Source organism: Triticum dicoccoides, chromosome 4A, assembly GCF_002162155.2.
Source record: "Triticum dicoccoides isolate Atlit2015 ecotype Zavitan chromosome 4A, WEW_v2.0, whole genome shotgun sequence".
NCBI classification, from domain to species: Eukaryota; Viridiplantae; Streptophyta; class Magnoliopsida; order Poales; family Poaceae; genus Triticum; species Triticum dicoccoides.
In genome coordinates this window covers 426,882,604-426,896,203 of record NC_041386.1, presented here as the reverse complement: position 1 = coordinate 426,896,203, position 13,600 = coordinate 426,882,604, and the positions used below count along the sequence as shown (strand labels likewise).

Genomic DNA, 13,600 nt, shown 5'->3' with positions numbered 1-13,600 from the left:
CGGATCAGTGCCAAAGTTTGCATCGACGTAACTATTTATGACGAGCTCTTTGTCACCTCCATAAATGAGAAACATATCCTTAGTCCTTTTCAGGTATTTCAGGATGTTCTTGACCGCTGTCCAATGACCCACTCCTGGATTACTTCGGTACCTACCTGCTAAACTAATAGCAAGGCACACATTAGGTCTGGTACACAGCATTGCATACATGATAGAGCCTATGGCTGAAGCATAGGAAACATCTTTCATTTTCTCTCTATCTTCTGCAGTGGTCGGGTATTGAGTCTGACTCAACTTCACACCTTGTAACATAGGCAAGAACCCTTTCTTTGCTTGATCCATTTTGAACTTCTTCAAAACTTTATCAAGGTATGTGTTTTGTGAAAGTCCAATTAAGCATCTTGATCTATCTCTATAGATTTTGATGCCCAATATATAAGCAGCTTCACCGAGGTCTTTCATTGAAAAACTCTTATTCAAGTATCCTTTTATGATATCCAGAAATTCTATATCATTTCCAATCAGCAATATGTCATCCACCTATAATATTAGAAATGCTACAGAGCTCCCACTCACTTTCGAGTAAATACAGGCTTCTCCAAAAGTCTGTATAAAACCATATGCTTTGATCACACTATCAAAACGTTTATTCCAACTCCGAGATGCTTGCACCAGTCCATAGATGGATCGTTGGAGCTTGCATACTTTGTTAGCGCCCTTTGGATCGATAAAACCTTCAGGTTGCATCATATACAACTCATCTTCCAACAATCCATTCAGGCACTGTTCAAGATATCTTCCGATATTCCGATAAATCGGCCGATTTATCGCTTACCGTTGTCTGACCGATAAGATAAATCGGCCGATAAATCAGCCAATATGGCGATAAATTGGCCGATATGCCGATAAACTAGCTGATTTACCCCTTATCATGGGTCGACCGATAAGTTCCCGATAAGCGATGTCCCCAACATTGCATTCAGGAATGCAGTCTTTACATCCATTTGCCAAATTTCATAATCATAAAATGCGCCAATTGCTAACATTATTCAGACGGACTTAAGCATCGCTACGGGTGAGAAGGTCTCATCGTAGCCAACTCCTTGAGCTTGTCAAAAACCTTTTGCAACAAGTCGAGCTTTGTAGACAGTAACATTACCGTCAGCGTCAGTCTTCTTCTTGAAGATCCATTTATTCTCGATGGCTTGCCGATCATCGGGCAAGTAAACCAAAGTCCACACTTTGTTCTCATACATGGATCCCATCTCAGATTTCATGGCCTCAAGCCATTTTGTGGAATCTGGGCTCATCATCGCTTCCTCATAGTTCGTAGGTTCGTCATGGTCAAGTAACATGACCTACAGAACAGGATTACCATACCACTCTGGTGCGGATCTTACTCTAGTTGACCTACGAGGTTCGGTAGTAACTTGATATGAAGTTACATGATCTTCATCATTAGCTTCCTCACTAATTGGTGTAGGAGTCACAGGAACAGATTTCTGTGATGAACTACTTTCCAATAAGGGAGCAGGTACAGTTACCTCATCAAGTTCTACCTTCCTCCCACTCACTTCTTTGGAGAGAAACTCCTTCTCTAGAAAGGATCCATTCTTAGCAACAAATCCCTTGCCTTCGGATCTGTGATAGAAGGTGTATCCAACAGTCTCCTTTGGGTATCCTATAAAGACACATTTCTCCGATTTGGGTTCGAGCTTATCATGTTGAACCTTTTTTCACATAAGCATCGCAGCCCCAAACTTTAAGAAACGACAACTTTGGTTTCTTGCCAAACCACAGTTCATAAGGCGTCGTCTCAACGGATTTAGATGGTGCCCTATTTAACGTGAATGCAGTCGTCTCTAAAGCATAACCCCAAAATGATAGCGGTAAATCAGTAAGAGACATCATAGATCGTACCATATCTAGTAAAATATGATTACGACATTCAGACACACCATTACGCTTTGGTGTTCCGGGTGGCATGAGTTGCGAAACTATTCCGCATTGTTTCAAATGAGGACCAAACACGTAACTTAAATATTCTCCTCTACGATCAGATCATAGAAACTTTATTTTCTTGTTACAATGGTTTTCCACTTCACTCTGAAATTCTTTGAACTTTTCAAATGTTTCAGACTTATGTTTCATCAAGTAGATATACCCGTATCTTCTCAAATCATCTGTGAAGGTGAGAAGATAACGATACCCGCCGCGAGCCTCAATATTCATCGGACCACACACATCAGTATGTATGATTTCCAACAAATCTGTTGCTCGCTCCATAGTTTTGGAGAACGACGTTTTAGTCATCTTGCCCATTAGGCACGGTTCGCAAGTACCAAGTGATTCATAATCAAGTGATTCCAAAAGTCCATCAGAATGGAGTTTCTTCATGCGCTTTACACCAATATGACCTAAACGGCAGTGCCACAAATAAGTTGCACTATCATTATCAACTCTGCATCTTTTAGCTTCAATATTATGAATATGTGTATCACTACTATCGAGATTCATCAAAAATAGACCACTCTTCAAGGGTGCATGACCATAAAAGATATTACTCATATAAATAGAACAACCATTATTCTCAGATTTAAATGAATAAACGTCTCACATTAAACAAGATCAGATATAATGTTCATGATCAACGCTGGCACCAAATAACAATTATCCAGGTCTAAAACTAATCCCGAAGGTAGATGTAGAGGTAGCGTGCCGACCACGATCACATCGACTTTGGAACCATTTCCCATGCGCATCGTCACCTCGTCCTTAGCCAATCTACGCTTAATCTGTAGCCCCTATTTCGAGTTGCAAATATTAGCAAAAGAACCAGTATCAAATACACAAGTGCTACTGGGAGCATTAGTAAGGTACACATCAATAACATGTATATCACATATACCTTTGTTCACCTTGCCATCCTTCTTATCCGCCAAATACTTGGGGCAGTTCCGCTTCCAGTGACCAGTCCCTTTGCAGTAGAAGCACTCAGTCTCAGGTTTAGGTCCAGACTTGGGCTTCTTCACTTGAGCAGCAACTTGCTTGCCGTTCTTCTTGAAGTTCCCCTTCTTCCCTTTACCCTTTTTCTTGAAACTAGTGGTGTTGTTGACCATCAACACTTGATGCTCCTTCTTGATTTCTACCTCCGCAGCCATTAGCATTACGAAGAGCTCGGGAATCGTCTTATCCATCCCTTGCATATTACAGTTCATCACGGAGCTCTTGTAGCTTGGTGGCAGTGATTGAAGAACTCTGTCAATGACACTATCAACAGGAAGATTAACTCCTAGTTGAGTCAGGTGGTTATGGTACCCAGACATTCTGAGTATATGTTCACTGACAGAACTACTCTCCTCCATCTTGCAGCTGTAGAACTTATTGGAGACTTCATATCTCTCAATCCGGGCATTTGCTTGAAATATTAAATTCCACTCCTGGAACATATCATATGCTCCATGACGTTCAAAACGTCGTTGAAGTCCCGGTTCTAAGCCGTAAAGCATGGCACACTGAACTATCAAGTAGTCATCAGCTTTGCTCTGCCAGACGTTCATAACATCTGGTGGTTCTCCTGCAGTGGGTTTGGCACCTAGCGGTGCTTCCAGGACGTAATTCTTCTGTGCAACAATGAGGATAATCCTCAAGTTACGAACCCATTCCGTGTAATTGCTACCATCATCTTTCAACTTTTCTTTCTCAAGGAACGCATTAAAATTCAACGGAACAACAGCACGGGCCATCTATCTAAAACAACATAGACATGCAAAATACTATCAGGTACTAAGTTCATGATAAATTAAAGTTCAATTAATCATATTACTAAAGAACTCCCAATTAGACAGACATCCCTCTAATCATCTAAGTGATCACGTGATCCATATTAACTAAACCATGTCCGATCATCACGTGAGATGGCGTAGTTTTCAATGTTGAACATCACTATGTTGCCATATCTACTATATGATTCACGCTCGACCTTTCGGTCTTAGTGTTCTGAGGCCATATCTGCATATGCTAGGCTTGTCAAGTTTAACCCAAGTATTCTGCATGTGCAAAACTGGCTTGCACCTTTTGTGTGTGAACGTAGAGCTTATCACACCCGATCATCACGTGGTGTCTCGGCACGACGAACTTTCGCAACAGTGCATACTCAGGGAGAACACTTATACCTTGAAATTTAGTGAGAGATCATCTTATAATGCTACCGTCGATCTAAGAAAAATAAGATGCATAAAAGATAAACATCACATGTAATCAATATAAGTAATATGATATGGCCATCATCATCTTGTGCCTGTGATCTCCATCTCCAAAGCACCGTCATGATCACCATCGTCACCGGCTAGACACCTTGATCTTCATCGAAGCATCATTGTCGTCACGCCATCTATTGCCTCCACGACTATCGCTACCGCTTAGTGATAAAGTAAAGAAATTACATGGTGATTGTATTTCATACAATAAAGCGACAACCATATGGCTCCTGTTAGTTGCCGATAACTTTGTTACAAAACATGATCATCTCATACAATAAAATTTAGCATCATGTCTTGACCATATCGCATCACAACATGCCCTGCAAAAACAAGTTAGATGTCCTCTACTTTGTTCATGTAAGTTTTACGTGGCTGCTACGGGCTGAGCAAGAACCATTCTTACCTACGTATCAAAAACCACAACGCAGTATAGTGATTCCTTTTTGATCTTCAGAAAGAACCATGTTCATTGAATCCGGTTCAACTAAAGCTGGAAAAACAGACACCCACTAGCCACCTGTGTGCGAAGCACGTCGGTAGAACCAGTCTCGCGTAAACGTACGTGTAATGTCGGTCTGGGCCGCTTCCTCCAACAATGCCGCTGAATCAAGAATCAACTAGTGACGGCAAGCAATATGTATATACCCACGCCCATAACTCCTTTGTGTTCTACTCGTGCATATAACATCTACGCATAAACCTGGCTCAGATGCCACTGTTGGGGAACATAGTAATTTCAAAAAAATTCTTACGCACATGCAAGATCATCGTAATGCATAGCAGCGAGAGGGGAGAGTATCGTCCACGTACCATCGTAGACCGTAAACGGAAGCGCTATGAGAACGCGGTTGATGTAGTGATACGTCTTCACGATCCGACCGATCCAAGTACCGAACGCACGGCACCTCCGAGTTCAGCACACATTCAGCTCGATGACGTCCCACAAACTCTGATCCAGCAGAGCTTCACGGGAGAGTTCCGTCCGCACGACGACGTGATGATGGTGATGATGTTGCTACCGATGCAGGGCTTCGCCTATGCACTGCTACAATATGATCAAGGTGGATTATGGTGGAGGGGGGCACCGCACACGACTTGGAACAATCAACTTGTGTGTCTTTGGGTGCCCCCCTGCCCCCGCATATAAAGGAGCAAGGGGGAGGCCGGCCGGCCTTGGTGCGCCCCAAGGAGAGGAGGAATCCTCCTCCTAGTAGGAGTAGGATTCATCCTTTCCTAGTCCTACTAGGATGGGGGAAGGGGGAAGGAAAGAGAGGGAGAGGGAGAGGGAAAGAGGGGCCGTGCCCCCTCCCCTAATCCAATTCGGACTCCTCATGGGAGGGGGTGCGCCACCTCCTAGGCTGCAGCTCTCTCTCTCCCCTTAGGCCCACTAAGGCCCAGTACTTCCCCGGGGGGTTCCGGTAACCCCTCCTGCACTTTGGTTTTTCTCCGAAACCATCTGGAACACTTCCGGTGTCCGAATATAGCCGTCCTATATATCAATCTTTACATCTCGACAATTTCGAGACTCCTCATCATGTCTGTGATCGCATCCGGGACTCCGAACTACCTTCGGTACATCAAAACACATAAACTCATAATACCGATTGTCACCGAACTTTAAGCGTGCGGACCCTACGGGTTCGACAACTATGTAGACATGACCGAGACTCGTCTCCGGTCAATAACCAATAGCGGAACCTGGATGCTCATATTGGTTCCTACATATTCTATGAAGATCTTTATCGGTCAAACCGCATAACAACATACGTTGTTCCCTTTGTCATCGGTATGTTACTTTCCCGAGATTCGATCGTCGGTATCCTCATACCTAGTTCAATCTCATTACCGGCAAGTCTCTTTACTCATTCCATAATACATCATCCCACAACTAACTCATTAGTCACAATGCTTGCAAGGCTTATAGTGATGTGTATTACCGAGAGGGCCCAGAGATACCTCTCCGACAATCAGAGTGACAAATCCTAATCTCGATCTATGCCAACTCAACAAGTACCATCGGAGACACCTGTAGAGCAACTTTATAATCACCTAGTTATGTTGTGACGTTTGGTAGCACACAAAGTGTTCCTCCGGTATTCGGGAGTTGCATATTCTCATAGTCATAGGAACATGTATAAGTCATGAAGAAAGCAATAGCAACAAACTAAACGTTCATCGTGCTAAGCTAACGGAATGGGTCAAGTCAATCACATCATTCTCTAATGATGTGATCCCGCTAATCAGATAACAACTCATGTCTATGGTTAGGAAACATAACCATCATTGATTCAACGAGCTAGCCAAGTAGAGGCAAACTAGTGACACTCTGTTTGTCTATGTATTCACACATGTACTAAGTTTCCGGTTAATACAATTCTAGCATGAATAATAAACATTTATCATGATATAAGGAAATATAAATAACAACTTTATTATTGCCTCTAGGGAATATTTCCTTCAACAACGCCCCATCCCACACCACCTCGCCTTTTTCAACAAGTAAGTGTGTCGAACCCAACGAGGAGATACAGGTAGAATTTGTATTCTCTTCAAGTTCTATCGACCACAGATACAACTCTATGCACACCAATGTTTACTTTATATAGAAACAAGTAATAAAACTAGAAGTACTTTGTAGGTGTTATAGGATAGGTTTGCAAGATAATAAATAATGTGAAAAATAAAAGTTAGGTGTTGTTTTAATATAAATAACAACTAAGTTAGTATAGCGAGTGTGCAAAAGTGGTGGTAGGATTTGCAAAATTTTCCTAGGCAATTGATAACTAGATCATTAATCATTATTGCAATTTTTATGAGGGAGAGGTATGAGCTAACATACTTCACGCACTTGGATCATATGAACTTATGATTGGAACTCTAGCAAGCATCCGCAACTACTAAAGATCATTAAAGTAAAACCCAATCATAGCATTAAGTAACATGTCCTCTTTACTCCCATGCGCTACAACCCCCTTACTCAGGTTAAAACTTCTGTGAATCATGAACATGTTGCAACACCCTATATCGGGAATCCCCCACATGTGTGTGGCATGGAAGGCACTATAAGACAACACCAACATTAAGCTTGGGGATGCTTGATACGTCTCCAACGTATCTATATTTTTTTATTGTTTCATGCTATTATATTATCAATCTTGGATGCTTTATATGCATCTATATGCTATTTTATATCAATTTTTGGGACTAACATATTAATGTAATGCCCAATGCTAGTTCTCGTTTTTTGCTTGTTTCTGGATTTTCAGAAAATTAGTACCAGACGAAGTCCAACCACAATAAAACTTTACAGTGATTTTTTGGACTAGAGGGACCCTAAAAGGTTCGGGGGGAGGCCAGAAGAGCTAGGGGAGAGCCACGAGCTCATAGGGCGCGCCCTTGAGCTCGCGGGCCCCCTATAGCACTCCTTGACCTCCACCTCTTTAAATCCCCAAATACTCCCAAACCAATAGAGAGCCACCCGAAACACTTTTTTCGCCACCGCAAGCTTCTGTTCTTTTGGGATCCCATCTGGAGGCCTTTTCCTACACTTTGCCGGAGGGGAATCGATCACGGAGGGCTTCTACATCATTCTTGCTGCCTTTTGATGATACGTGAGTAGTTCACCACAGACCTATGGGTCCATAGCTAGTAGCTAGATGGCTTTTTCTCTCTCTTTGATCTTCAATACCATATGCTCGATCTTCTTGGAGTTCTATCCAATGTAATCTTCTTTTGCGGTGTGTTTGTTGTGATCCGGTGAATTGTGGATTTATAATCAGATTATTCATTGAAAGTAATTGAGTCTTTTCTGAACTTTATTATGCATGATTGCTGTAGCTTTGTATTTCTCTCCAGTCTATCCGTTTGGTTTGGCCAACTAGATTGATTTATCTCAATGGGAGTGGTGCTTTGTAATGGGTTCAATCCTACGGTGCTCTATATCCCAATGACATAGTAGGGGACAAGACACATATTTGTATTGTTCTCATTAAGGATAAAATGACAGAGTTTATTCATATTGATTGTGTTTACTTTGTCTACATCATGTCATCTTGCTTAAGGCGTTACTCCGTTTGTCATGAACTTAATACCATAGATGCATATTGGATAGCGGTTGATTGGTGGAGTAATAGTAGTAGATGCATGCAGGAGTCAGTCTACTTATCTCGGACGTGATGCCTATATACATGATCATTGTCGTGAATATGTCATAACTATACGCTTTTCCATCAATTGCCCAACATTAATTTGTTCACCCATCATATGCTGTGTTTGAGAGAGAAGGCTCTAGTGAAAACTATGGCCCCCCGGGTCTACTTCAACCATATTATAAAATCAAAAATACAGTGCTGCAATTTATTTACTTTTATTTTACTTTGTAATTTACCCATCTACCTATACAAGATTTGATCCTTGCAAGTAATGAGTTCAAGGAGATTGACAACCCTTTTGCCCATGTTGGGTGCAATTATTTGCTTTTATGTGTATAGGTGCTGGAGACGGGAATTTGCGTGGTTCTTCTATTGGTTTGATAAACCTTGGTTCTCACAGAAGGAAATACTTATCTCTACTGTATCGCATCTCCCCTCCTCTTCGGGAAAAAACCCAACGCGGCTCACAAGTAGCACACCTCCCACGGAGTGATAAAATTTAGGTCATTCATTTGAGGGAAATTTGTTACTGTCCTACAAAAAATCTGCGTTTGGAGGCCCAACAAAGTCTATAAGAAGAAAGTTGCATGGTAGAAATCACATCTCATCAACATTGCATCAGCATCATATTATTTTAATTAATTTGAATAATTTATTTCTCCATTTGTTAAATGGTGAATAAATAAATCCCTTCTCCCTTTTGATGTTCTAGTCCGAGACTCACCCCCGAAGGATCATATTGCACACTTTTTGTGATATTTGAAAGCTAACCAGATAATATCAGGATTTTAGCACAACCCTAGCTAGCACTTGTAGCCCATACTCATTCATTTAAGTGAATGAAGATATTTCCAAGTTCACTAGTTAAAAATTTCGAATTGAACGAGTTATTTTGCATGGCCTCGTTATAGTATAGAGGGGGCACATATAAAGTTCCATGTTATTTAGAATTCATTTGATGCCCGAACATTTAAATATTAGGGCGCTACAATAGGTTAAATAATTAAATAAATTGCTATTAAAACTGCTAAGAAGGCAGCTCCCTTTCCTCCATCATAAACCCCGCCTGTAGCACCTAGTCCTCTACCCCGGTATATAAGGCAAAACCCTCTCTTCTTACTAAGGCAAATCCTTCATTTTTAGGAGAGTAACCCCCCCCCCCTTCCTACCACAACTGCCACTCTAGCCACTTCCCTCTCCATCTAATCTCCCCCACCTGAAACCCTTGTCCCACGATCTGCACCGTCGATCTAGACTATTCGATCCAAATCGAGCAACTCCTAGCCTCCCCCACCAACTGCAGCCCCCCGACCATCCGACGTGGCTTGCCCAGGCCCTCTAAGCCCATCTAGGGCCCGAGGAACCGCCGACACCCAAGACATTGCATACATCCGCCAGGGGAGGGCTCGTGCCCACCTAGGCAACTGCAAGGGCTGCCACAGAGCTCCTCTGAAGAGCCTACCCCGCGCTCCTCCCGATCTTCGTAAGCTGCCGTCGCCGCCGGGACCTCCTTCCCCGCCCCTATGTCCTCCTCCTTCCCTCTCTTTCTTCTTCACTTTGTTCCCTGCCCCTCTCACCTCTGCTTCTCTCTGACATTGAACAGATGCGAAGACTGAGACGCGGCACTCTTGGCCGGCCCAGAGCTTTAGTGACGGCTCTAGTGACCAGTGGTGTCCGTTGTGGACCGGCATTAATACGACGCGGGGAGCGGAGTTGTGGCCACGTGGGAGATCTTTTTGGATGGAACCAAGGTGTCGGCATACGTGATGGCGGTCCGGATGCCCGTAAATCTCCCCTGGTTTGCGTGACTTCGGACAAGCGAACAATTTCATGGACCGATAGGGGTACCGTGGTGGATGGCTCGCATCGTTCGGACAACTCGGTTGGCATGTTTACGGCCGTTTTGAGGTTCCCGTTGGAGATGAGCTTTAGAATGTCCGGCTCCCTGCCCCGGTTGCAAGTTTGTACAGGAAACCAGTCCAGTGGCACTCGGGCCTTGACAGAGGTGAAGCGCATGGTTATGGATCAATCAAAGTAGACGCAAGATTCAGGAATACATGGAGACAATTTCACACCCGAGAGGTAGAAACAATGATTCTTTGTATTGCTTCCAGTTTCATAATCGTTTGCAGTGCGTAGAACAATTTTAGTAATCAGGTGCAGTTCTAATTCCTCTCTCCACCTTTGCGGAGACAGTGTCTGGCACCATGAAAATCCAATTCCAAACTATCCAACACTTGCTGTTGACATCCATGGCTATTGTCCGAATCCTTAGCCACTACACTGCTAGTTGTTCGACCCCCAGCGTGACCAGGTGGGTTAGCTCGCCGATCGTCAGCGTGTGCTCGCCCACGGGGATCCTTCGGACCCCGTCCCGGTCGGCCACGCTGAGTTCGTTGCAGACGTCGAGGCCCATCTCCACGCGGACCACGCCGCCGGCGGGAACGTGCACCTTCTCGAACACAACCAGCTGACGAGCGGGCGCGCCGTGGGCCGCGGCGGCCGCAGCCGGAGGGGACGCGTACACGAGCACCGTATGCGCGCCGTCCCGGTCTCCGACGTTCTTCACGACCACGTGGACCGGGATGCCCTCGCACCGCGCGTGCGAGACACGCACATCGGCGGCGGCATGGCCAAGATGCTTCGTCGTGTTGAGGGAGGAGGAGGCGGCGGCGTGGTGACCGGCAAGCTGGACGGTGAGTTGCGCCGGCGCGTGCGCGAGCGTGTGGGTGAACTTGGTGTAGCTGAGGCCGTGTCCAAACGGGTGGATGGTCGGGCCAGTGTAGAACCGATACGTCCGTCCGGGGTACCCCCTCGCCGGGTCGGCGCGCATCACCATGTTTGTCATCGGCGCCTTCTGCAGGTAATCCTGTGGGTACCATGTCACCGGCAGCTTCCCTCCTGCACCAATTCCAATCCAAAACCTATCAAACTCGTGTCCTTGCTTCAATTTTTGGTAAATTTTGTCATCTGAAATTCGATCCGGACTTGAATCATTCAAATAGACACTGTCTAAGTGTACATACCTGGGTTGTGGTGACCGAAGATTACATCGGCGATCGCCTGCCCGCCGGCCTGGCCGGGGTACCCTGCCCACAGGATGCCAGCGATCTTCCGGTCGTTCTGCGCGAAGGCAATGTCGACGGGCCCGCCGGACATGAGGACGAGGATCACCGGCCCTTTGGAGGCCTTCGCCACAGCGGAGACGAGCTCCGCCTGGCGACCAGGAAGGAGCAGGCTTGTCCGGTCCAGGCCCTCGGCCTCGACCTTCTGATCGAGGCCGAGCAGGACGACGGTGGCGTCAGCACGACGGGCCGCGTCGACGGCAGCGGCGATCGGCTGGTTGCCGCCTTGGCATGCCACGTCGGTGCAGCCCGCCTGGTGTAATGTGGTCTTCACGTACCTGCCGATGCCCTGCAGCGGCGTGGTGTACCGGCACGGCTGACCGGCGTAGTTCCCGATCATGGCCACGGTGGCCTGGGAGTGCGGGCCGACGAAGGCGACTGTGTGGTGCGCGGCTCGTGAGAGCGGCAGCGCGGCGCCGTCGTTCTTGAGGAGCACGACGCTCTGCCTCGCCGCCTCCAGCGCCAGCTCTTGGTGCGCGGGCGTGCACACGTGCTGCGGGCCGAGGTGGCCGAACGGCTGCGTGGCCAGATCGCCGTCGTACATCCCGAGGCGCATCTGCACGATAACGGTGTTGGTGACGGCGGCGTCGATGTCGGCGTCGGACACCTTCCGCTGCGCGACGGCGCCCTCGGTGTAGACGGCCAGGAAGGGGCCGCAGTCGAGGTCGAGGCCGGCCCGGAGCGTGGCGGCGACGGCGTCCTCGTGGGTCCTGGTGTAGTGCTGGTCGCGGTAGAAGACGTCGACGGAGTCGCAGTCAGAGACGATGTACCCCTCGAAGTGCCAGTTGCCCCTGATGGTGCCGCGGAGGAAGGACTCGTCGGCGCAGGTGGGCACGCCGTTGACCTGGTTATAGGAGCACATGACGCTGGCGGCGCGGCCGTCGACGACACAGGAGCGGAAGGGGACGTTGAAGGTGTCCTCGAGGTCCTGCGGCGTGACGATGGCGTTGAAGTAGAAGCGGTCGGTGCCGGACCAGCTGTCGAGGTCGTAGGCCGTGAAGTGTTTGCAGCAGGCGGCGGTCTTGAGACGCGTGTGGCCGCCGTGGCGACCTGCGCCCCCGTAGGGCTGCTGGAGGCCGCGGACATAGGCGGCGGCGTAGCGGCCGGAGACGGCGGGGTCCTCGCCGGGTGTCTCCTGGCCGCGGCCCCACCGCGGGTCGCGGAAGATGTTCACGTTGGGGCTCCAGAAGGTCAAGCCCGCCTGACCGCCGTTGTACATCGCTCACCCCTCGTCTGACACCGCCTGCATGCACCATGTACGTGGACGTATGTTAACACCAAAATTGTGGCAATTTTTTTAGTAGTACAAGAAAGAATGGTACTCCTATTTCAAAAATGGACTGAAAATTGTGGCAATTGAGTACTGCAAAGTTATCTAGGAGTATTACTCCTATTTCAAGAATGGACTGAAACTTAAAAATAAAACTTTCTGACAACCGCGCAATGCAAGGCATGATCAAATGTGAAAGAGAAATACTCGTCCCAGCAAGAGGAATCTGGCTGGCAATGGCACGGATGTCTATGCGGGATCATATCTTTGCCTCTCTCAATCCTCTCAATCACGTGGGTAGGCTGGAAGGATGATGTACTACGTGCTGTACCTGTCATGTCAAGTTACGATGCACGTGGTTCAGTGGATTCACAGACCAGAAGACACGAGTCCAGTGCCCGGCATCAACTTGCTCCAAGTCTGCACGCAGCAACTCGTTAGACGGGTTTAAAGGAATTTTATAGGTATTTTAGAAGATAGGATTTTTATAGAATTTTTTCTTTTAAAATCCTTTGGTTCATAGGAATGGATTTCTATTTCTACATAGGATTGGTTTTTATCCTCCAAATTTCATTTTCATAGAAAACTAAAAAAAAACTAGACTCAATGAAAAAATTCCTTTGGTGTCAACCAAATGACATCTTGTTTCCTATTCCTATTCATAGGATTTGAGATACATGTCATCTCATTTCCTACAAAATTATTATTCCTATGATAATCCTATCCTATGAACCAAAAGAAACCTATCATTGTGTAATCTCGAATCATAGAGTTTAACTCATAGAGTTTAAC

General features: G+C 46.2%; 1 protein-coding gene across 1 annotated transcript; it reads right to left on the bottom strand.

Annotated features, from left to right (window-relative positions):
* Positions 1-10,495: 10,495 nt before the first annotated feature.
* On the bottom strand, positions 10,496-13,138 carry LOC119286024 (probable beta-D-xylosidase 2). The gene is made up of 2 exons (XM_037565366.1): positions 11,440-13,138; positions 10,496-11,314 (listed from the first exon to the last, which is right to left on the bottom strand). Exons 1-2 carry the CDS (start codon positions 12,755-12,757, stop codon positions 10,692-10,694), a joined length of 1,941 nt encoding a protein of 646 aa, XP_037421263.1. The 5' UTR covers positions 12,758-13,138; the 3' UTR covers positions 10,496-10,691.
* Between the last annotated feature and the right edge of the window lie 462 nt (positions 13,139-13,600).